We start from the raw sequence: 25,958 nt of genomic DNA on the forward strand, positions 1-25,958 counted from the left end.
TTTTTTCTAATTTCTAAAGCTGTCAATTATATATGAGCTGATGATTATATATAAGTAAATACATGAAATTATGTCTTAAACGCAACAGTATCAAACAGCGACATAACTTGAACAATCATTCATCAAGTTACCCACCATGACTGGAACACATGAAGATATGGTATAATGATACATCTGTAGATACACAACATAACTAAGAAATGTCTGTACATACTATAACAGTGTGACCTTAAAGTCAACTGGCATTGTGAGTAAGGAAGAAATCCAGCAATTTGTCCTTGATGACTGTGACTTTGAAAAAGGACAAAACCCTATGGTGGGATATGTCTGAATACAGCATCCCTAAGTCAGAGACAGATTCTACTCCAACATATACTGAGGGAAAGATTAAGTTATCACATTAAAAGCACAAGCATTCCTGTATTGTTATCCAGGTTTCTTCACGTGATATGTGATACAAAGCTTATGAAGAAACCTTGGAAAAAGGAACACTTGTACTTTCATGTGATAACTTATTTATTTCCCTCAGTATATATCAATATCTACCATCCAAAATTGGATATTGCAGATATTGCTAGGTTGATATCATGCAATATATTTAAGTCTGAGAGTAGAAAACATTTTGGACTCACTTTGATATATATGTAACAATATAAATCAATAACTGGCTTGCATGTAAAGCCTTGATACTCGCTCCAGTTCAGAGTAAGCTCATGAATTGCCTGATAACGCACAGTCAGAACGTTTGATCTTTTCAGTAAAGCATCTTAGAAGAAAATTTGACTTGCATAATAACTGAAAAATTTCCTCTTGTCAAAAGACACATCTCATGATGTTGTTTGACAAGATATTACAAACATGGTATGTCTGAAAATATGCTTCAAATTTAGCATTTTAGTGGATTGTTGAGTAATGACAAAGAAGCAGGAAGGGTCTATGAAAGTGACAGTGGTTATCTAGTGCTGATATACTAAAGTGAGTCGGGCTCCATTTCTTGATGGTGAAACAGTTTATACTAACATTAGGTGAGTTTAGTTATAGCAACATCACAGCAGGGAACCTGAAATGAGCTTCACACATTGTACCCATGTGGGGCATACATGATGGGGCATGATATAATAATCATTATAGCAACTGGTCACATACAGCGCTGAACGCTCAAAGCACAATAAAGATGATAAACATTATTATTATCCCCGGTAACCCACAATGAGCAAATGCAGTAACCATTAGACTACCCCACCACCCAGTTCTTATCTCGAATACAACAATGTGTCATATGGTATGGTTTATGTTTTTAAACCGCATTCATTAATGTTTGTCAATGATAGTGGGTACCTATCATCAGTATCTTCATCCTATGGTTCAATTATTCCAAGTTCCCAGTTTTATCCCCTACATTCTGTATAAAATAATATAGTAATGGGTAGATTCAATCCGATTGTGAATTCTGTGCCATGGTAAAAATCTGAAATAATACATCTAGAATAGTTATTCCATATTCACTCACCTCTGGTACAGAGTGTGTGTGAAAATAGTTATACGCTAATTTTAGCAATATTCCAGCAAAATCATGGCAAGGCACACGAGAAATGAGTTTCACACATTGTACCCACGTGGACAATTGAAGCCGGGTCTTCGGATTAACCACTAGAATACCCTTTTATGAAACACCTATTGCCAACTTATATCAAAGCAAAAACCTGATATGTAAAAGGAATTAACTCTTCGACTTGGATTAAAATTCCATACAAATCAGAACATTCATTGTTATTTTTTGAGCATTTCTAATTTTAAGGCTAAAACATTCAGTCAGTAATATAAAAGGAGTCTGGCTTAAATTACCAGTAATGATTTGCCTTCTGCCCAAATTGACAGCCCAAATAGCCCTTTCAACAACCACATGTTAACAGTAAAAGAATCCACCAGATATGCTTGCATTAAATACAGTAAGTGAATTATTAAACCTTCATAGCACTGCTACGTCCAGTTGATGGGCAGGGCATGACCTTCACTGTTAAACACATACTCATCAAAAGATATAACTTTTGGATCATCACTAAACAATAAATATAAATATTTTAAAGTTTCCGATAGAAAGAAACTCTCCATTTTATCTCTAAAACCTGGGCTGCCCATGTTCTTCACGTTGTTTATGGATGAGTAACCTCCATCAGGGATCTTTGTGTATTTTTCAAATGCTTGGAAGATCTGCCAGCCCCACTCGCGGTACTTCTTGTCCCCTGTGAGTCGATGCATATACAGCAGACTCTCCACGGTCTCGGGGCGGAGCAGGTTGTGGGCATCCAGTGGCTGAGGGTGGAATGAAGGGTAGTGGAAATGCATTGGCAGTGGCAGTGACAGCCACAGCAGTAAGTCATATAATTTCATGGCAAAAATAGGAACAACACAGGTGGAAGCATGTAATTCAGAGTTATCTGCCTTTGTATTACACTGGGGTGGGTGGCTGTAGTTGTACACCGCTTTTAGCAATGTTTCAGCAATACCATTGTGGTGGACACCAGAAACGGTCTTCACACATTGTACCTACGTAGGGACTTGAACCTGGGTCTTTGGTGGGACAGGCTAATGCTTTAACCACTGGACCTTGCATTACAATGAACACTTGAGCAGGCTTGGTTATTCCAAGATGTGCTGGTATGGAACCATTTCCAGAAGGCAGACTGTACCCATAATTGAGCTAAGAGGATAATCAGAGGCCTTTGTTCCAACAGACTTGAGTTGACTCTATGCACACTGTTTTCCTATTTGTACAGAACGCTTTCCTAAAGCTTCAATCATTTTCAGCATTCAAGAAAAGAAACAAGCAAGACATTTAACAGTAAAAATATTCTGCTCACATATATAGTGCCTTTAACTTATGGTTGCCATTTTCGTCACCCATTATATCTGTATGTTATGTAAAACAGAGTCATTCATTGGTTTAGTGTGGTCATTAAATGATTCCACAGTTCAGTTCTGTACAAACCACTTTTTGGATTAATGTCAAAATTACCTCATAACAGAATATAAGAACCATACAGAGATCCTTACCAGTGAATGTTCTGGTAGCTTAGCAACACAAAAAGATCAGAATAAGATTCTCAGGCGTGCTTCTATTTGTTGGTCAGTATCACACTGAGATATGAAAAAGAACCTTCTGTGTCCTTGAAGATACTTATTGCCAAGTTTCCTATGTTTCTGCTTGCTTGTATGGGAAAGAATCCCTGCCCTTCAACACAGCTGATGTAATTAAAAGTTACATGTTGATTGTTGTTGTTTCACCAGACCGCAATCACTAGAGAATATTGACATAAGGGATACCAAACAGTTTGTTTATGCAAATTGTGAGACACTTTCAGTGATTCATTTGGTATCTCATTTTCACCACTTAGCCTTTTTACATCCTGTGGACTGTATTTCAGTACATATTCAGACATTAACACATGATATTTACCTTGACAATGAGATCCTCCTGTGCCCCTGGTGCCATGTTGAAGTAGGTGATCTCAGGGCTTAGTTTGGTGGGCATCTTGTTGTATGTCTGGTAACATGTGTGAGTCAGCTCCTTGGCAAAGTCCATGTGATCCTCCCCCAGTCCATAGTAACTGCCCAGTGCCAGGGTCCCGCCCAGGAAACACACCAGGTGGTCCTAGCAACACCAGCCCAAGTTGTACTTGTAATACAAGGCGTTACAAGTGTACTTTATACAAGGCTAGGTCTCTAGGTCTCACACAGTTGTAAACTATACAAGGCTCTAGATCTAACATTTGTACTCTATACAAGACTCTAGGTCTCACACAGTTGTACACTATACAAGGTTCTATGTCTCACAGAGTTGTACACTATACAAGGTTATATGTCTCACACAGTTGTACACTATACAAGGCTCTCTAGATCTAACATTTGTACTCTATACAAGACTCTAGGTCTCACACAGTTGTGGTCTACACAAGGCTCTATGTCTCACACAGTTGTACTTGAAACAAGGCTCTAGGTCTCACACAGTTGTACTTGAAACAAGGCTCTAGGTCTCACACAGACATGTTTCCTCTTCTTATGATAAACAGCAGGGTGAGAAAACTCACGACTACATATGAACCACACAAACTGAGCCAAAGCATACACTCAATCAAACTTAAGCCCTAAATTTCAAACATACAGCATCCCTTGAGGACAAAGACCATCCATCAATAAACTGTCCTAAAATGATTCATCTATGTGCCTCCCATTAACCGTATGAGATCTTACCATCTTTGGGCTGAAGGAGCGCCCACTGAGGAGCTCTCCCACAAACAGCAGCTTGCTGGGCTCAGACCTTCGCACCAACTTCTCTTTCATTCCAGCAATAGCCTCTACATAGTCATCCTTGAAGCTGAAACACGGACAGTGTATACTGTCAATATCACATGGCCAGACTGCTGCTTATTAGTAACAACATCATTTCAATCATGACGTGAAAATACAACTACAGTCATCCCTCGCAATAACGCGCTTCGTGATACTGCGGATTCGGTTAAACCGCGGGGTAATCAGTGGCTCCCATAAAAAGGTTGTACTGCGATCACACCCTGCTGCTGCGCTCTTATAACTTACGTAGACTACTGAAATTCAGTGCGGATGGCAACTGACAGTGTTTATCGTACATATCCATTGTGTTTCACATGCTTAAAACATGCAGGGTTTTCTCAATAATAATCGAACCAACATCATAGCAGTAACTTATGAAACACAAGACATGCTATCAGTCGAGTTACGACGAGTACTTACAACGTTTGTTGTGATGCAACACACCGCGCTTTAGCGCGGTAAGACACAGTCATCCCAGGATGTATGGTGTCAGAAACCACATTTTATTTGATTAAATTCAATCCCAATTTTATTTATTAAAACTGCTGACAGAAACAACGGAAATACTGTGAGAGCATTACCTCATTCCATACGCGTACAACTTCCGCTTACCTCATTCGTGAGGGTCCGTTTTTTTGCGCCTACCCCGATAGCACCAATTTCACATTATTCTTAGCAGTCACCTACAGATTATAGTCTCGTAATCCATGGACTCTGAGGCCCTCGTTATTGACTCATTGAAGTCAGTTTCAACAATTAAATGGACAAAATTTTGGGTTTTTTTTACAATCAAAGTTATAAGTATCGCAGGAAGACAGCAGTGACTTGTCGAACTGTCTCCTACGTAAATTGTATCAAGACAGGTAACGGCCAGTGTTCATTGTTATGTTAAATATGTTGGCAGAAAACTCGCATTATATACTAGCCAGATAGCAATGTAAAATAATCTGTTACAATAACAGCTTAATATGTAAAATATTCTGATAATGGAATAGAAGTTTTGATGTAATATTATCGGATCGTTTTTACCTGAATCACCGGTACATTGGACGAAAACATCTGTGCACAGCTGTTCGCTATTTCCGGCTTAGTTGAATAACAACAAAGACGTATATTCACGTGAATATACGTCTTTGATAACAGGTAGTGATTTTTGTTTGCAAAGTTTCCCGTACATATATATATTTTCATTTTCAAAGTTTGTTTATTTTCACCTTCAACGATACGATATATTTTTACTGGACTGGTTCTTCAATAGTAGACATAAACATGAATGTTTATGTATATGAGATTTCATTTATTCTTTCAAATTTGGGTTTCTTCTGCTCTTCAGTATATAATTTTTGTACCCTGAAAATATTTCAGGTACTTTACAACATAAGGAAGGTAACATTGCAGGGCATGACAAAAGTATGTTGTCCTATACCCCAAAGCAGGGGGACAGTAACATTATGATATTTGCAGGATAGGTTCAAGATGCCTTCCTGATATAAATGTTAGGATGAGAGAGTCACAATATCTCGGTGCGCCTAGTGGTTGTTAGAGTTGTATGATCCGCAGGGAGTTGAGATTGATAATATGATGTGGCGTTGAGATTGACATGTAATGATTGAGTGCCTTGAGCATGTACTAGTTGCCTGGATATGCCGGGTGCTATGTATATGAATGCTCATGAAAAAGATAATAATAACTGTCACAGGTTTTGCTTAAGGCAAGGCAGTGAACTGAACAAACAATAAAAACATATGAATCATACATACCAACACATGACGAACACTCACAACCTATCAGGCACAAATCTTCAGCATGTCAAGTATAGAACTCTACAATCCCAAAAGATAATTATCAAAGACAACAAACTGACTTGGTACAAGTTATATGAAGTTGTACTTCCTGAGAGACAACTGTAATTCTTACACATCTAGCTTCTTTCCACTCTGTATCCACTGTTTGAGTAGATATTCATAGTAGCTGTCTCCACGTGCCCCTACAGTGATGGTGCCAGATTGGCGGAAGTTGCCACTCTGAGCGTTGATGAAGATTGGAACCAAACCGCTGGTCTTAGGCAGGCTGTGTACATGCATGGACACATCGTGTACAATGTCCTGGAACACAGATGATCACCAACAGTGTCTTATATAGACTCATCTAATCATCATCATAGCTGTGCTAGAAATGATCAACAGAAGTCAAAGGACTCTTGTTATAATCACAAGGTGTACAATATAGTAAAGCAGAATCGATTAAAGATCCCGAAACTCCTTTATACCTGACATAGTATTTCTGAAACCAGATGAGTAAGGATGACATTTTTTTCCTTATTATAATGTAGACTTACACTCACTGCTATAGAAGAATTGGTTCACAGAAATCTACTACGCAACGATTTTATCAAATAAAACAAAAGAGGTTTGAAAGTATGTCGTAGTTATAAAACAACCACTTAGACTGCAGTGCTCACATCTCTAACAGTCAAATGTTGGTTGGAACTTACACGCAACAAACCAGTCAGACTGCAACTCGCACATCTCTTTTAAACAGTAAAACATAAGCTTCATTTCACATTACACCTATCAGACTACAGGACACATTCACCCTATTTTACTCAACCAACCAGACTGCAGCGAACACTACACTACAATTATGCAGATGTGTGTGTTACCTCAAACTTCTTCTCTCCTGAGATGCGACTGAGGTCCCTGAATTCCAGTTGTATGGTGGTGACCTCCGATGTGCTGCTGTCTGGACCCCACCGAGGGGCATGTGCTCTCCCTGATGCCAGGTTCACATCAGAAAACGGAACTTTCGACCCCGTGTTGAAACATGGCATGAGGCGGTTGCCGAGATCAATCTAAAGACAAGAGTTTTTATGGATCACAACTTCTTTTATTGTGAAGAGTCACGATGTTTCGAAGTATGTTCTTACTTCTATCAGGTGCATGGGTAAACAATCGAGTACAGCCAGCTATATACGTACATGTAGCAACAACAGTATGACAAAGGAAGCCAGTAGTTAATTGGTAGATGGACAGGAGTGGAAGCCAGGGATTGTTAACCCCGGCATGATAAATAATAGGAAGATAAACACTAGGAAGCCAGAAGAGGTGGGGCATAATGGACAAATGGAAGCCAGGGAGTGTTCATCCAGGTGTGGCTGATGTGGCAACAGGTGGTAGTGGGTCTTATTCGTAGTACGTACAAGGAGGAAGTGGGCAGTAATGACAATGAAATTATCCCAATATTCGTAAGTCCCAAGTGCTAGAGAGATATGTTCCTTGCTCACTGTTGATAGCAAGATCAATCTGACATACACAGTGCAACATATAATATATTCTATCATTAATTACACAGAACATTACCTCTACCTATAATTGCTAGGCTGGATTAATGTAGATATTAACTGTTAACTTAAAACATTTTTTTTCACAACTCAGAGAAGAATTTTAAGTTGTATTAGTGAATGAGTTTGTCAGTTTTTATGCTGCTTCTACTAGTTCTAGCAATATTCCAGCAACATCAAGGTGGGAACATCAGAAATGGGCTTCACACTGTATCCATGTGGGATAATGTGAGTAACGCAGGCTTTAACCACAAGTTCACCCATCTGCCCCTTATAGTGAATTAGACTAGAGCTTAATTTCTGAATATAAATAATTTGGACAGAAAATGTAATTTTCTGAATAAAACTGATATTTTATACTTATCCTGACTCATGCGTAATTGCTTATCTCCTCTTCCCTGGCAAAGGCAGTGAAACATCTCAAATCCCCTGAAGTTCCCTCCTAAAAGAAGAAGACGTAAAAATACACTCACCCGCAAGTAGCCTCAACTTTCCTGCGCAATTGGTCAGCTGACCGACCATGCTTGTCACTCTCTCCTGTAAATCGCCCGACACTAGAATTATAGGAATTCAGCATGCCTGTGAGGGGCGGCTGGGAGGACTTTCATCATGAGTCAGGATAAGTATAAAATACCAATTTTATTCAGAAAATTACATATTTTCCCTTATCCTGACTCATGCTTAATTGCTTACAGAATCCGACGGAAACGGCTGTGGGTCAGGCCACGCTGAATTCTGTTGGCTGTTCAAAATTATATCTTCCGTAGACGACTTTGTTGACTGGCACGTGATGACATTGAAAATAACTACCGTCCTGCCAGTTTCTAAAGCAACTAAATGTCAAGATATAGCAATCGAGACTAGTTGCGCCCTTATTTCTGAACAAGTATCTACACTACGAGTACAGGGCCATAATCACTCATGCTAGTCTGTTTAAGACATGTGCATGGACATTCCACCATTATACTCCGCAGAGCGTCTGGCTTCCACAAGCCACGTGATAAAACGGGTGAGTGAACTCAGCGCCTTCGGGGAACTGTTAGTTGCTGAGCAACTACAAGAGGCCCAAACTGATGAATGCCAGAGACGTCCTCTGTGGTTATGTCTCATTGGTAGTGGTTGGCAAACACCATGTTTGACTTCCAAGTGCAGCCCTCCATTACAGTTGATAGCGAGCAATTCCCATGTAGTGCTAGTGTAGAGGCCAAGGCTGGGGGTTCACAGAGCCAATCCTGATACTTTATAGGCTCTAAATATATCAGCTCTGATCCATATTGAGAGAGTATTGCAGGATACTTGAGCATCATGGGGTCTAAGGATTGGAGATAGTGTCTCTATGCGGAATTGTCTATCCGGTTGACCTGGCAGTTGATTTTTCGCAATAAAATCCCATTGTAGACCCAGATGAGCTGTCTGCTGATGACTTGCATCACAGCTCATGCAGTTGAAGTCTAGAGCATGAATTTCTGACATACGTGCAGCTGTAGCCAAGACAAGTAAAAACAGCGTCTTTTGAGTTAGCTGTTCAAATGAGGTCCGATCAAGCGGTTTATACGCATCACTTGTGAGATGTTGAAGTACGATGTTTAGATCCCATTACTGGAGCTCTAAATCTACCTTGTTGATCTTCCAACTTGAAAGCCCTGGCTCCCTGAAGCAGAGAGCTGCCAAGCTTTCTATTTGGCGTATGTCTCAACCTGCTTCCACTTGTCATAAAGGGTGCGAGTGGATTTCTGTAAGGCTAAGGTAACTGCTTTTGCTGCTCTCGTCGAGTATCCTCTGTGTTTGAAACAGATTTTCATACGTTCCACACGTGAAGTCGGAATGCAGATGGATTGCTATGTGCCTGTTTCGTGTAGGATGGACGTGATTTTCCCAATCTGGTTGTTTGTCCTAACTCCTCTATGAGTGTTGGAAACCAATGTCTTGATGGCCAGTAAGGCGCGACCAAAGTTAGTTGTAGCCTCCTGGTCTGTTTTATTATCTCGATGACTTTTGGTAGCAGCACTGGATGGGGAAACGCAAATGCGTTTAGCCCTTCCCATGGGATGCTGAGAGCGTCTGTTGCCCAGACTAACGGATCTGGTACAAAGGTTGTAGTCTGTTTGTGGAACCTTGTTGTAAATAAGTCTATTTGCGGCGATCCAAATGTCTGGCTGATTAGTTGAAACGCCTCTCGAAGCAGCATCCACTCTGTTGGTGATGGATGAGGAGGAAGAGATAAGGCATGTGCCATGATGCTGCACACTCCTGGTATGTGACGTGCTTTTATCTCGAGATTCTGACTGTCGACCATGTCGAAGAGTTGAAGCAACAGGTGTAGTAGAGATGGCGATCTCATTGACCCTTGCTTGTTTAAATAGAAAGCCATTGTTGAGTTGTCTGTGGGGATCATCAGTAGCTTGTCTTTCAGTGTTGTCGACCAGTGATGGATAGCATGAATCACCACTTTCATCTCCAACTGGTTGATGGGAAGAGTTTGACCTTCCTTCTTCCAGATTCCTGCTGCAATGTCGTTTAGATCGGCACCCCATCCTAGGAGAGACGTGTCTACATAGAGATGGTTGTTGAATGCCGACTGTAACAGAACAGTTCCTGTGCAGACATTTGACTGGCGAGTTCCCCATAACAGGTGTAGTCTTAAGTTGTCCAGCATCGTAAACCGGTCAGGACGTGAAACCGTGACTCAGGACGCTGTCATAGACGTAGTTGCAGGCATCTTCGTCTGGTCACATCCTGAGATGACGTGAGCAGACCGAATAGACATTGACACTGTTGTAATGGTAGCAGAGAGAGCTGAACATGTTATCACATCAACTTGAACTTTGACAAACTGATTGACCCACTGTATTTCAATGTAGTGAAGAATCAAATCACGAGGAATTTAGATTCACATTTCATGCAAGCTGAGTTAGTAGCATGATAGTGAAGTCCAACTGTAGACTGAGTTGACTTCTCTCATGAAGAACTTGTATGCCGTGAAGATACGTCATTCTTCGTTTCCAGATTGTCAATACTATTCATTATGAGCGTGTTGACATTTGAAGGAAGTCTATTTATAGCTGGCTGCCTGTCCGATCAGGAGTTGTCATTCATTGCTGCAAGCCTGTGATAGGCAACACTGAGTCTGTTGTCAGAAGATCTCTATGTTGCCTGACGATTCAAATGATGCTGTAAACTGTTAATCTAGAGTGTAGTCGACATCTTTCCATCGTTGAAAGTCACCGACAACTTTCTGTTACTGGAACAATAATACCACATTCTGCGCAGGGCGTTGTCTCTCATAGACCAATCAGATTGTAGATGTAACGTCATCGGCTTTCTTTGCAGGGCGTTGTCTCTCGGGGACCAATCAGATTGTAGACGTGACGTCACCGGTGTAGCAGATAACAGATCATCGTGAAATCTTGTTCAAATGGTGATACCCTTGCTAGCATTTAGGCTTGTCCATAACCAAACTGTTTGGTGAGCATGTGTTTAGACGAGTAAAGCGGGCAAAAAAACTTCCACAGCTAGAAGCTGATGTAGACAAACTGTCTTCCAGGTAGCTTTGTCGGAATTTTTTCCCCGAAGATAATACCGTCATCTCTTATGATCTGAGGTGTAGTTTGCAGTGGTACTGTTGTAATCGTCTTGAAAAATATTCGTGACGTATTCATCGTTGAGAATTCCCCAATTCTTCTAGTAGGGTTGAAACATCCACACACTGGAGACGGTTGTATGGGCACGGCTGAGGGTGGAAAACTTCAGTCATTCCAACTCTGATCTTCAATGTTTACCTCCTGGATGCTCCGGTATTAAACTTCTTATCTCTCGCTCTCTGGTCTCTGGAGAACTTGGACTTGTTTGTGTAACACTGACTTGTCTGCTTGAGCACCGTTGTCAAGGTGACAATGGACTTGATCATCATGACTTCTCTGAAGTCCTGGGCGATCATCCTTGCTACCTCTTCAATCTTGTCGAGGAAGTAGATTCAGTAACACAGTAGTTAAGACGAGGTGTTTGGATGTAAACTACTGATCCTTCTTCTGAGTGATGAAAGTTGATAGGACCATTCAGTCTTCCTCATTCACACGATTCCTGAACTTGAGATGAGAGTTTCGTTAACGACTCTAAATTGAGCCATCTGAAGAAGGTGCGTCTCGTAGAGGTGTTCAGCTGAGCAAGCCGTGTTCTGATGGAGGGCTCCATATGGTGATAAGGGAAGCCACGAGTGTGGAAAGGTGACAAAGGTTGTCGTTGGGAACTTGGTTGCTAATTTGAATGCTGTAGATAACTTCTCATAAATCGTAGATATCGGAGTTATCCGCAGAAACGTCAGTGCATGCCTTCCTTCTTCATCCTATAAGTATTGGGTTCGTTGGAGTCCTTGGATGGTGAGACTAAGTCCATTCTATTCGTGATTCACGATGTGAATTCCGAGTCCGAGACAAGAGCTTCCTCTGGAGATGACGATCAGTAATATCTGTCTTCATCCTTCCGAGAGTGTGATGCATTCGATGGATGCCGATGATCCTTCTTATGCGAGTCCAGGTCTGGGAGACTGCTGAAGATCTTCTCTGTTGAAGAGTAGACCTGTGAATGCACACACGCGAGCGTAGTCACCCACGTGAGTGCACTTGCCCGTGAGGGTGCACTCACTCAACGTAGGAGGATCTCTCTCCGAACTGCGATGGGATGATAAGGACGACAGTTACAATCTTCCTGAACAGGTGCATGCATATGACTCCTCTTCATCATTTGAAGTGAGTGCAGATCTAGTTGAGTGCTCAGTCGGTGCAGCAGTCGACATAGTTGAAGATTGTAGTCTTCGTTCTTCTTCAACATGACTTTTCCCGGGCTCATGTTGCATGAAGGCGTCTGCGTCGAATGGTTGCATTGAAGTGCAGTCACGGCTGACTCGTAGAGATGTCTGCAGTGATGACTGAAGTGACTCTCCGACGACACAGATGGTGATCTTGACTTCTGAGGCTGCGACGGTCCCGTTCCTGATGAAGTACTCTTCTGTGGTATAGGGGACGACTCACTGGACCCAACGTATAACCCCGGAGACACACCTGGCTGGTAACTGGAATGAAATTCAGCAGCTAATGAAAAGGCCCAAGCTAAATCACCCGATTAGACATGACTAATGAAAGTCGACGTTGCCTTCCCTCGCACGTGAAAAGAATGAATTTATACAAAAGATTCTGAAACAGATAAATTTCTGCAAATTTCACAGCAAATAGTGGAAGAACATAAGGGCATACACGCCACCGGGGACTAAGAGCGGGTCAACCACTGACAGCCATAATCTACACTGTAAACACGATTTCATCAACAGAGACTGAGCCTCGGTTGACGAAATATGTGCTATATCAACACACAATAATCACAAATAAACAAATTGTGATACATATACATAAACATAAAGGACTGGAATAGTTGAAAAACTTATCGCTGTAATGGAGACCCCAGGTAACTCCAGCTGCCCTTGTTGGGCGATAAGGAGAGAGTGATCGGTCAGCTGACCAATTGCGCGGGAAAGGGGAGGCTACTCGTGGGTGAGTGTATTTTCACGTCTGTTTCTTTAAGAAGAGAACTTCAAGGGATTTCAGGTATTCCACTACCTTCGCTAGGGAAGAAGGACATAAGCAATTACGCATGAGTCAGGATAAGGGAAAATCATAAAATTGCTTTGTAATTTGTGAAGAAAACCCTGTGTGAAGGGAGATTCAACCTGAACCTGTGAAAATCTAAACCTGCATCATTTACAGCTGTAGTATTGCACAAGGAGCCAAGGAAAAATGTGGTTCTGGGACTGAGACAATATGTACATATGTACATATGTGTGTGCACATGAATTGGGCATAAGTGTTTCTATTTATCAGTTAATGATGGGTGTTTAATGACACGAATAAACTTTATGCGCTGTTAGTGACCCCAGTCAACACACCAGCTGAGAAGTCAGACCTGAATCAGAGTAAGGACCAGTATGTAGCTGTTAAGATCATACCGCTTTCTCCTTAAAGATGTCTTCCCCTGAGAGGTGATAGGCACTGAGCAAGCTACCCATGACGCGGATGGTGATCTCAAACAAGTTGACATCCCGGTTCACATTGAAGTTGAGGTTTGTCTTCACCCACTCCTTCCCTTCATCAAACTCTGTCAGGATGAAACACAACAGCTTCAAATTCTTCACAAGGGAACAGTGTACATCTATATGTGAGTGAGTAGCTGAGTGAAGTTTTATGCAGCTGCTTGCAATATTCCAGAAATGGCAGGGGACACCAGAAATGTGTCTCATACACTACACCTATGTGGGGAATCAAACCTGCGCGTGATGAGAGAACGCTTTAAACCTCCTTGAAATGACTTCAATGTGCAGATCAAAAGACACCACAATGATTGCTTAGAATAAGATAAAATATTAGTTCAGTGACTTCCATAAGATTCCAAACCAAGTTTGGGAGGCTATTTTGGGAATAAATATTCAGAACACTCAAATCAGAACCATACTACCTGGTGTCAGGTGAATCAACTGCTAACCTCGTCTCAGCCCCCTAGTGTCAAGTGAGTCAACCACTAACATTGTCTCAGATCCTAGATGTCAAGTGAGGCAACCACTATCCTTCTCTCAGACCCCTGGTATCAAGTGAGTCAACCACTAACCTTTTCTCAGGCCCCAGCTGTCATGTGAGTCAACCACTACCCTTCTCTCAGGCCCCTGGTGTCATGTGAGTCAACCACTAGCCTTCTCTCAGGTCCCTGGTGTCAAGTGAGTCAACCACTACCCTTCCCTCAGCTGTCATGTGAGTCAACCACTAGCCTTCTCTCAGGTCCCTGGTGTCAAGTGAGTCAACCACTACCCTTCTCAGGCCCCTGGTGTCAAGTGAGTCAACCACTACCCTTCCCTCAGGCCCCAGCTGTCATGTGAGTCAACCACTACCCTTCTCTCAGGTCCCTGGTGTCAAGTGAGTCAACCACTACCCTTCCCTCAGCCCCCAGCTGTCATGTGAGTCAACCACTACCCTTCTCAGGTCCCTGGTGTCAAGTGAGTCAACCACTACCCTTCTCAAGCCCCTGGTGTCAAGTGAGTCAACCACTAACCTTCCCTCAGCCCCCAGCTGTCATGTGAGTCAACCACTACCCTTCTCTCAGGCCCCTGGTGTCAAGTGAGTCAATCACTACCCTTCTCTCAGGCCCCTGGTGTCAAGTGAGTCAACCACTAACCTTCCCTCAGCCCCATGATGACCATGGTGTCCAGTGAGTCAACCAGAGTGAGTCCCACCCCGAACCACTCAGAGTGAGTTTTACTGATAGGGTGCAGCTCATCATGACCCCATGAGTGCTTCTTGTAGGCATTCCAGGCATGACGGAATGCCGCCACCACAGCCTTCTGCTTGTCTGTCTGGTGCTTAGCAGCTGAAATGGAATTCATCTAGCATAAAATTCAGGATAGACAGGTCATCTTCACAAGAAAATACAAAGATGGTGAAACAAAATTGCCAATGGTGTTGATGTCTCCCTAAGACATAGCATGGATGTCAAAAGATATCAACAGTTCTGTGCAAGTGCAAGTGAATGAGTGAGAGAGAGTTTAATGGCACTCAGATCATTTCAAAGTGATGGACTCTAATACACTTAAGTTAAGTTAGGAGACTCTGATTTGGTTGATGACCAATGCAAATGATACGATAGCATCAAATGACTCCATCTTTACCCAGTTTCAACAAGTAGTATGGACTCTTCCTTCACATTCTGCCTTCTGTGCCATTGAAATCCAAATGGTTCTATTTATCAAAAGTTTTTGGAGAATATGTTATGTCCCTTTGAATGTCAGTCAATAATGTTTTGTCTGTACTGGTTAAATCACAACCTGTCCATGTGTTGTTTTTTCATTTCAATAAAATCGTTATGACATCATGACATTTACTAGAATTTGACCCCTGAAATACTTTAAGGTAATAAATTTGTTACACTGCCATTTGCCTTTTCACCTCAGAAAACACGGATTCAAAACAGGTCATAGCTAATACTACCTGGCCTTCACCCATGCAGATAATAGTGTCAGGTATATTTATAGAACAAACAGAACCATGGTTTGGACTGATGGCTACAGACATAACATACCCTCAAATAAGTCATATCTTGCTGCCTTTGCTGCTGGCTCTTTAGCATCATTCTCATGCTCGTCTACGGGTGGAATCTGAAATACACCAGAGCTCAAGATAGCTGCACAGGTGAGTAAAATATGCGAACAAAACCCCCATTACCCAATTAAAAAAGGACTGTTACCTACAATTCTAAAAAAAATATACTTGAACCATCTCAGACTGACTATAATACCACAGTGTTGTGTGTAACTACACATTATATAGCGAATACAGGCATCAAGTTTACTGCAAACATTTACTGAAATTGTTGCTGCATACAACAATGCACATACTGTAACCTGAAGGCTCTGGCTATTATTGGTTCAACAGTGCCTTATTTATAAAAACAATGAGATATGGAACATCTAAGCAGACACAGAATGGTCAGCTGAAGGTCAAGTTAGATGTGGTAATCTGAACCATTGTATGGATGATAGCTTGTTAATTCTACACTCAGCAGTCTTCCGGAAGTATAAGAGAGCGACTGAATTGAGTCTTAAGCAGCTTTTAACACTATCCTGGCAATAGAATAGACATCGGATATGGGCTTAGAGCCCAGGTCTTCAGTGTGATGGGTGAACGCTCTTACCATGAGGCAACCCCACCTCCCTACAGGTAGCATGATGTACCAAAATCCATATGTGTGAATTTTATTCTGCTCACTGTAGTACATTAACATTAAGTTAACAGTTCACTGTGGACATAGTTGTCGCATAAAGGAAATATCAAAACTGGTCTTTTATTTATTTCACTTTGACATTGATATGTCAATTTAAAAAACTACAAATCCTTTCTAACATATGCTATATTTGGGATTACACTTTCTATTTCCCCCCGTGAAGAATGGATTTTCCTTAAGTCTGGGTTCACGGTTGGAACAGGTGAGAGCAATGTAGTAGTTACTCACAATTTGTTCTGCTGCTTTCTTGTCATCTTCATCAGCAATGGGCTGTTGGAGGACATCCTGACCCTCTTGTTTGCCTGCTTCATCTGGGGGCACTGGCGCCTCCAGACCAGGGGGATCTTTTGGCTGGATGTCTGCCTTCACCTGTGCCTGTAACAACCGAAACAGCATCATCAGCACCAGACACCTGCCCCCACAGCATAAGCACTAGACACATTCCTAAACAAAACTCCTCTAGAGAACACCATTAACAATGGCCACTGTCTTCTACCTGTACTACTCATTCTAGATTGACAGAGGGAGAGGAGGAAGAGAAGGGAGAATGGGAGGGAAGATAGGAAGGGAGGGAGGGAACAGAGTGAGGAGGGGGAGGGGGATGAGGAGAGAGAGAGAAAAGGAGTAAGGGAGTGAAGAGAAGAAAGAGTGAGAGTGATGGCTCATAGAACCATTACATAGAACCTCCTACACGTTTCTTTTCACAATGACCTTGAGACCCCTTAGTAGCTTACATCCTAACAGTTTTAATACATCAGTATTAAAGTTCGTATTTTTCTTTGTCACCTATCATTCATAATGAAGCTAAGTTTAATTCTAAATATTGCACAGAAAAAGTGTCCTTTGTAATATAATATCATCAGACACTAATTTGGATAAAGTCAAGGTCTGTTCCAAATATGCCGCCTTCACACATTGCTCATTTTATGCGCTGATCTCTCCTTCGTAAAGTCGTAATTTCCCCTGCTACTGAGACTGTAGTTAGGCCGAACTTAGTTCAACAGATACTTCAGACTGTCTCATATTAACAACAAAAATTGTAAAAAGAAATGGGAAAAGGAACAAGGTCTTTTTTTCTATTTCAGAGAGTACTTTAGTAACTGAACAAAACTTTTACTTGCACACTGACATATCTATAACAGAATGATTAAGTAAACAAAAAATCTTTATCAGTGTAGACTAGAGAAAATGCCAGAAATACCTTGTAAACCCAACACCAGTAGATAATTTCACAAGTAATGGCCCACTCATGATGATGTGTATAATGCAGGCATTATTTATTGTCGTGTTCTGTGGGTCTACTCCCAGTTGTGAGAACTCCCTATTGTGATACTCCCAGTTGTGATACTCCAAGTGGTGTGACAATGGAGTTGGTAATTAGCAAAGAAAACACACCCTACTCCCCTATCTGATAGAATGGATTAACCCATGACAGCTAGGGTTTAGCTATGTAACTGAACCTTGTGAATGTAACAGACATTTTATTTTTAAAAGTCACATATAGTTACACAGATAACATACAACATGTACTGATCCACTTTAAAACACTGAACAAAGTTTAGAGTTAAGTGGTGAATAATCACAGTTCATCTGATAAACAAATTTTTCAATATTTAGGATGTGTACAGCAATATGAATACTGGGAAAGAAAGTGATGTCTAGGAGCATGTAGTGCTGAACAGTATAATATAGTGTGGAGTACATCACAGACAGATGACATATATCTGTTACATCTTTCAATTCCTTAACAACGTCCTGGGTCCAGTAGGATACAATACATCTGATGCTTGATAACAATGGAAAGTTAAAATCAGCTTTTGAAGGATATAAATTCTACATATAACATTAAGAAAAATAGTATTTAATTTGCCATTACAACAAAACATTTTAGTCCAGTTTGACACAATTCTACCATTTACGGATGTACAGATGGGTTATCTACCTAATTCACTGTACATCATAAATCTCATGGCAATAACGGTTTAACTATAATTGATATTATTTGTATTTATTTACCTTTGACTGCACTTTTTGATCACCATTATCTAGCAGGCTTTCATCAAGTACCTGTCGACCTGGCCACCCCATATCTTCGATACTCTATTTCATTATTTCTGTATCTATAATGTTCTTTATTAAAAACAATAAATGGCTCTTCAACAAACAATGTCTTCTGCATTAACCCATTAATGAACTATGCCTCCTGTGGGTACTCTTCAGCAACAGGTCTGTTTCTTCTTTCACTGTAGAAGTGGGGAAGCACCACTTATGTGCACTGAATCATTAATTAATGTGTCGCACAACTGGGAGTTCTCACAAATGGGAGGGACACTGTTCTATGCAACTATACACGACTCTTACCCTGGAGCACATGTATACACTATGGAACAGCAGCTCAGTGTATATGACAGGGTCTTGTGAGACACAGTACTGTGTCCTGTACATAAAACATGAATATACCCATATAATCTTTACTTCAAGTAGGGAAGTAATATGTCTCCCTGACCAAAGAGAATAAACCAAAATAAATGACTCCAGCTCCAGAGTGACCGGACAGGTCTAGGCTGTTGAATGGGATGCATTTGAATCTTATTATTTCTGTTCTGTCGCTTAATACCGGAGTGAATTTCAGTGCAATTTGCAGGGACACAGACACATGGTTATGGATTATTTCAGTTGTGACATGCACATTACAATTACTGACAGTTCTGTTATTGTCAGTTGTGACATCACCCTCGATATCTCCAGGGTATATATTCCGATAAATATCCAATACCCTGGATGCATCAGAGGCTCGATAATTTTATCACCTCCCTTAGCTGGCTTTTTATCTATCAGGTGTCTACCCTGGGAACTTGAGTGTACCGATCACAACTCTCTTTGACTTAAGAAACTTAGTAAACTTGGCAACACACATCATGCAGAAGTACAATGAAAGAGGAAGGAGCTTTGCATATATGTAAGTTTCAGACATGTCAGTTTGTCTGTGAGCAATAAGTCATCTTCCACATAAAGAGTTGTAAGAACAAGACTAATGCCATTTCCTTGCAGAATTCCACTCTTGACATAAGGTAGAAGACAATTTAGATGCAGATTTTTTAACACCAGTGGAAACAGACTATAATTGTTATCCCTGGAACCAAACAATATTGGAAGGAAGAGTTCATAAAGTAAAGTAAGACTGGCAGTAATCTACAAAACATTGCCATCCCTGTCACATTCAATAGTCAACAGAGCAAGAGACACTGAGTACACCTATTTCACAGTAAAGTGTATGTGATGGATCATTGCTCTGGTCAAAATGCTAATAACAGACTGATTTGGGAAACAGGAAAATATGAATAACCAAGCTGATGCTGCACCTCTACCCCACCTAACATGAGGTATTCAACACAATTTATCAGTATCATATTAAATCCCGCACAGGTAATAGACACACAACCATCTGGGGTCACAATGACATATCAATAAAACATATCACAAGCACAAAAATGATATTGATTGATCCACCAGAAAAGCTCTTTGAAGTCATAGTTTTCCATAGTCATTTATTTCATCAGAAAGGTCCTCATTTGCATGATAGTCAAATCATTTTTAAATGTTTTATGAGACAGTTGCAGCAGAGCTTGCAGTGAGCAGTCACAAGGTGTATGTTGACATGGTATGCTGTTACACTGCACCATGTTTACCGAGGTAAAAGACACCAGTAGTAATCATACATGTATAAATGTTTGTTTACTGGCACACACAGCAATACTCCTGAATTATAACAGTAGTCTATACATCATTAAGGCTAGAACAGACTATCCATTGAACAATATTGCTCAAATTGTCACTGCATAACAACATGCAACAACTAAGACAGTGAGTCTGACCACCGAATCCCATAGGCATGATACGTCACGTACAACAAGCCTGGGTGTACCCCAGATTTACCATGTTTACATGGGGAGGTGATATCAGTGATACCAGTCTGCCACAAGGTAATGCACTCACTGAAGGAAGCTGGAATATCTTTGGCCACAACAAACTGATTTTATGTTCATCTGTATCACTGTCTCTTTTTTTCTAAAACAAAATGGAGGTTGGAAGGAAAATGGTATTTTTATACTTAAGAAGAAATTACACAATTTAAAACACATGACTAAATTGAAATGAAAAAGAAAACATCAAAACAAACACTGACATTTTTCTAGTAAAGCCACATGTAAATGATGTCACCAAAAGCATGTCCACATATACTACAGCTGTACCCTTGAAAAGAAGCTGTCCATATCACATTAATTGGTACATCTGATAGATGTAAACCCACATTTTTATCTTGTGAGAATGTAACCCTTTTATGTCTATTTCTACAGATTTCAAAAACCTGATCAAGGCTACTTGTGAGCTGTCTTTCAGTGGTTGGATTTAGAGCTGTATGAATTTTCAATATTATTATTGTATTAAAAGTTCAGTAAAGAGGGAACACATGCTTTTTGTCTGGTGTTTGGTTGTGGGGTTGAGTTAGTTAGGTAAAACAAGCACTGACATCCAAGTAATTCCATCAAAGATTACTGCATGCATCATGTTAATATCATGAATAGTACAATCAGTATGTGACATGTGTTCACCATCTCAGACTGATGCAGAGTATGGTGTTAGCTTATTGTGAGATACCATACTGCAGGGTAACCCTGATACCCAGTGAGAGACAGTACACAGACTTGACCCTACCACTTCCTGTTTTGTCAACAATATGCCAAGAGGCAGGATAACCCTGATATCCAGTGAGACACACTCACACAGTACACAGACATGATCCCTCCACTTCCTGTTTCGTCCCCTTTATGTCAAGAAGCAGGGTAACAACAAGTACCAGGTTTAAGTTCTACTAGGAATACACTGATGCTGGAGGAGTATGATCTGGTGATGGGTGGGGATGAAAAATCAAACAATCAAATGATCAATATTATGACCTATGCTGGTGCCACTATGGTCACTGTCATTGTCATATCACAGCAAGTGACTATCATGTTACTCCGCTTTCACTGAGTTTCAGCAATATCACAGCAAGTGACTATCATGTTACTCCGCTTTCACTGAGTTTCAGCAATATCACAGCAAGTGACAATCATGTTACTCCGCTTTCACTGAGTTTCAGCAATATCACAGCAAGTGACTATCATGTTACTCCGCTTTCACTGAGTTTCAGCAATATCACAGCAAGTGACTATCATGTTACTCCGCTTTCACTGAGTTTCAGCAATATCACAGCAAGTGACTATCATGTTACTCCGCTTTCACTGAGTTTCAGCAATATTACAGCAAGTGTCCATGATAGAACTCTGCTTTTAGCAATTTTCCCGCAATATGACAGCAAGTGACTTTAATTTAACTCTTGCTTTTTGTTCTAGCACATTTACAGGAAGTGGGTATAATTTAACTCTGCTTTTAGATATTTCCAGCAATATTATGGCAAGTGACTTTGATATTTCACCGCTTTCGGCATTTTCCAGCAATTATATTACGTCTGACGGCAATAGATCAACAGCATGTGAGTATCACTTTACTGTGTCATAGGCTGCAGATAGTGTCAAGCATTTACTAATATTTTTCACTCTCACTGGCCATGTGGAGCATTGATATTTTCCAATCAATATGTAGGGACTCTCTTGGACCAGTCTGCACATCATTTACAAACCTAATGAGCAGACATTTTATACAAATTACTCTGCTTTTGATGCAGGGTAAGATGACACTGACTACTTCTGAGCATTTCCTCATGTGATTAGTCAGTTAAGTGTGTGACAACTGTACCTGGCAGGGTGATTTAGGTATGCTTACAGTTTACAGTTCAGTGTTCTAAAGTTGATAAAGCTGAATATATGACCATATTTACACAAGACCATACCATTCACTGGTCCTAAAGGAAACACAATACAAACTTCATGTAGGCTTGACAATGGCACATATATTTGTATCAAAACATCACTCTAACAAAATAAATGAATTTGTAATCCATAAAATTTGTCAACATTGTACTTTCCAAAATTCAGCTTGGCGCTCAAAGAAATATATGGAAATATGCATGTACTAGACTTTGACATGAAGACCAGTGCTAGCGCCAAAAATGAATTCTATGACAACTCTTTATGAATGAAAATTAGAATCAGTGAAATAGGAGTTTTGCCATGGTAAAATTGCAGTTAAACCACTAAACAATCATGAAGGTTGTTTTTGACCACTGGATATGACTATACCTACAAAATAAGGAACTAACATTTATTTCCAATGCTTTTTTTAAATGGTCCCTCGGAATACAACCACTGAAGCTGGACGAGGTACCGGTACAATTGTACTTATGCAGAGTACTGTTAGATTGCTGGAGTGCAGGAGTACTTCAGCTGAAACTACATTCACCTTGAGTGAGTGAGTGAGTGAGTGAGTGAGTGAGTGAGTGAGTGAGTGAGTGAGTGAGTGAGTGAGTGAGTGAGTGAGTGAGTGAGTGAGTGAGTGAGTGAGTGAGTGAGTGAGTGAGTGAGTGAGTGAGTGAGTGAGTGAGTTTGATTTTATGGCTCGTAGCTATATTCCAGAAATATCATGGTCTTGAACACCAGAAATGGGCTTCAGACATCGTGGGAAATCAAATCTGTGTCTTCATCATGACAAGCTGACGTTTCAAGTTTAACCATTAGGCTAACCCACCACCCCTCAGTCAGAATCAATACAGTTATAAATTGTTCAGAACAGTCATCCTCTCCGTGACCAACATCCACATCTGATAGGTGACACCTGTCATTCAGCATATGTTCACAAACACTGATCAATATTTTAACTTCACCCAATGACTGAGGCACGGTACTGATTTTGTTTTAATTCTAAAAGTGAAAACACTGAATAGTAGGGTGTACTAATGAAAAAGTTACAAAGTGTACATCAAAACTATTTTGAATTCATTATATTAAGTACAGTCGAACCCCACTGATCTGGACGTTTTGGTTACATGAGAAATTGTCCAGATAGCGAGTTTTCCACTTAACTGGATCAAACAAGCAAATCATGAAAATTAAGTGAAAGCAAACATTGAAACTTTAATAACTGTGTGTCAACAGTAATAACTGTGAATCCTAACAACATATAAGTGTACTGATAATAAATGGAAGGTGGAACGCAGGTTACAAGTAGTCAGGTTGTTTTGGATGTATATTCAAGTGTCCTGTGAAGCTTCTGGTGGTAAGTTGGATTAAAAGAGTAAATCAATGACAAAAAGTCACTGATGCTCTCACTTACACACAGTATACAAACTCTGAGCCAACAAGTCCTTGTTTTAACCTCAAATACTGGGAGCGGTGGAACAGCCTCACCGTTAAAGTGTTCACTTGTCGCGCTGTAGAACAAGGATTGATTTCCCACCTGGGTACAATGTGTGAAGCCCATGTGACCCTGCCATAATAGTGCTGGAATACTGCTAAAAGAGGTGTATAACCATTCTTACTCACTCTAAAACTGGGCACCAGGCAGGGTAACGATTGGATAATGTTTGACACTGTGTTGCTTGACCAAAGAAAAAGGTGTGGGATCAAACCACCAAGAACCCACTCTCCAGCTAAATGCCTAACTACAAGGGTTATACTATAATCTGTATAAAGAAAGGAATAAATCATATATACTACAAAAAGTGCTGTCAAGGTGAAACAAAGTTCCTAGTCTGTGACTGCACCTATAATATTATTGAGACAGGAACAAACAATCTTAAATTCTTATCAAAGAAACTGTGGAAAAGATTCATAATGCAAGGGCTTAGAGAAACTGAAACAAGAGAATACACTGAATGTGATCGTAATGAGTTATAATACATATATCTATGATAAGCAGATCCTAACAGTGCAAAGGGACTTAACTCTGCACCACCAATACAGCATCTTAGCTGAAAGTGCTACAAGTGGATTATTGAGGGTTTTCATGGGTTTAACACCCATATAACTTTGCACAAGGTATAGAGTGCCACATTTAGGAATGTCTTTTAAGAAAAATTAGTAAAACCCATCAACTTGGTGAGTAACTATACTGGACAAAATAATTTAGGGATATTGGTATCTGTATGATTGATATTTCATCTGATTTTCAATGAATAAATAGATCATTATTCCTCCTATCAAAATTTTACATACATCCCTATCTATTTTGGTCCAGTATATGTTAGATCAACAAAGGAAAACGAAAAAACAAACAATCCCACACATTAGTCATGCTTACTCTTGCAAAACACATTTCCTATGACGCTGTATGAATGCTGGGGATGCAAACAAGCTACATTTAACAAACCATAATCACTTGTAACTGAAAACGCGCCTTGTTTTTAAGTTCTTGAAGTTTGGCTTGCTTCTCCTTGTCAAATTGAATCCTGTCTTTGATGCCAAACAAGTCATGGTCGTCATCCTTAGTGATCCTCCTCCTGCCTATGTCAAGGTCATCCGCTGTGCCAAGGTCATGGTAAAGCACGGGAATGATGTACACGGCACAGATAGTACCAATTGCCAGCATGAGACAGATGATACTTCGCTGAAGTCGGGACAATCGATTCCATACCTAAGGATATACAGATTCCATTTACATGACAGCAATAGAAAAAGTGCCACTAAAGATGAGGATAATGATAACAGAAGTGCTATCAATCATACTCGTCAGTAAGGGTTGTGCTTCCATGTATACAATATTATTTCACATGACCACAACAGATTTTGCTGGAATATTTCCGAACGTGGTATAAAACCATACACACATTATACCCATGTGGGTAATCAAACCCTTATTTGGCCTGACAAGTAAGTCTCTCTACTTCATCGCCCTTACAAGTTGGATGCATGACTCAATGGTTTAATTCAGCTTGACACAAGTGCTGTTTTTTGTTTTGTTTTTTTTTTCATGCACGAAATCAAATTACTAGCTAATTGCGACCAGTATTTGAGATATATAATTCCTTTCATATCGGCCACAAGTGGCCTATTACGCCATTAAAAATCTTGTAAGAAAGATTGAGGAAAGCAGGTGGTTGACACGCGATTTCTGCACAGCCACAAATACGGCACTAACGCTGATATCATTTAAAATTGTGATGTGAAATTCATTAGTATTTCACCAAGAGGCGGTCGCAAATTGTACATATAATGACATATGCATGCCGTGTGCCAGGTACGTTAAAGTGACGTCAATATGTTAGACAAAATCTAAGTCACCGATACTCCCAACTTCTTATAAGTTATGATACTATCAATTCCAGAACTCACCCTGAGTGGCGACTGCCTACGTCTTCCTTTACTGTTGTTGTAATCCTCACTACCAAAACCCAACGTGATGGCAGAAAAATCTTTGCGACCTGTCTGGCCGATCATCTTTGTAGTGTCGAGGCTTAAATCATGGGGTTTCCGCAGTAAACATAAGACCGGACCACTCAACTTGTTCCACTTGCCAG

General features: G+C 40.4%; 1 protein-coding gene across 2 annotated transcripts; it reads right to left on the minus strand.

Moving 5' to 3' along the window:
• Positions 1-25,958, minus strand: LOC137273170 (endoplasmic reticulum mannosyl-oligosaccharide 1,2-alpha-mannosidase-like). Of its 2 annotated transcripts, none has more exons than XM_067805658.1 (11): positions 25,774-25,958; positions 24,839-25,075; positions 16,733-16,879; positions 15,803-15,878; positions 14,903-15,094; positions 13,686-13,834; positions 7,013-7,201; positions 6,268-6,455; positions 4,252-4,375; positions 3,458-3,652; positions 1-2,313 (listed from the first exon to the last, which is right to left on the minus strand). In XM_067805658.1, the coding sequence occupies exons 1-11, from the start codon at positions 25,876-25,878 to the stop codon at positions 1,981-1,983; spliced, it is 1,935 nt and encodes a 644-aa protein (XP_067661759.1). In that variant the 5' UTR covers positions 25,879-25,958; the 3' UTR covers positions 1-1,980. The 2 variants fall into 2 exon arrangements, with proteins under 2 accessions (XP_067661759.1, XP_067661758.1); XM_067805657.1 differs by having other exon boundaries at positions 24,812-25,075.

Source organism: Haliotis asinina, chromosome 2 (assembly GCF_037392515.1).
Source record: "Haliotis asinina isolate JCU_RB_2024 chromosome 2, JCU_Hal_asi_v2, whole genome shotgun sequence".
NCBI lineage: Eukaryota > Metazoa > Mollusca > Gastropoda > Lepetellida > Haliotidae > Haliotis > Haliotis asinina.

Coding starts and splice junctions, on each gene's coding strand:
- LOC137273170 (XM_067805657.1), bottom strand. CDS start 25,878: ATGATCGGCCAGACAGGTCGCAAAGATTTTTCTGCCATCACGTTGGGT. Junction 15,879..16,732: donor AGAAAGCAGCAGAACAAATT/GTGAGTAACTAC, acceptor GGTGTATTTCAG/ATTCCACCCGTAGACGAGCA. Junction 3,653..4,251: donor GCTCCTTCAGCCCAAAGATG/GTAAGATCTCAT, acceptor TGGTGTTGCTAG/GACCACCTGGTGTGTTTCCT.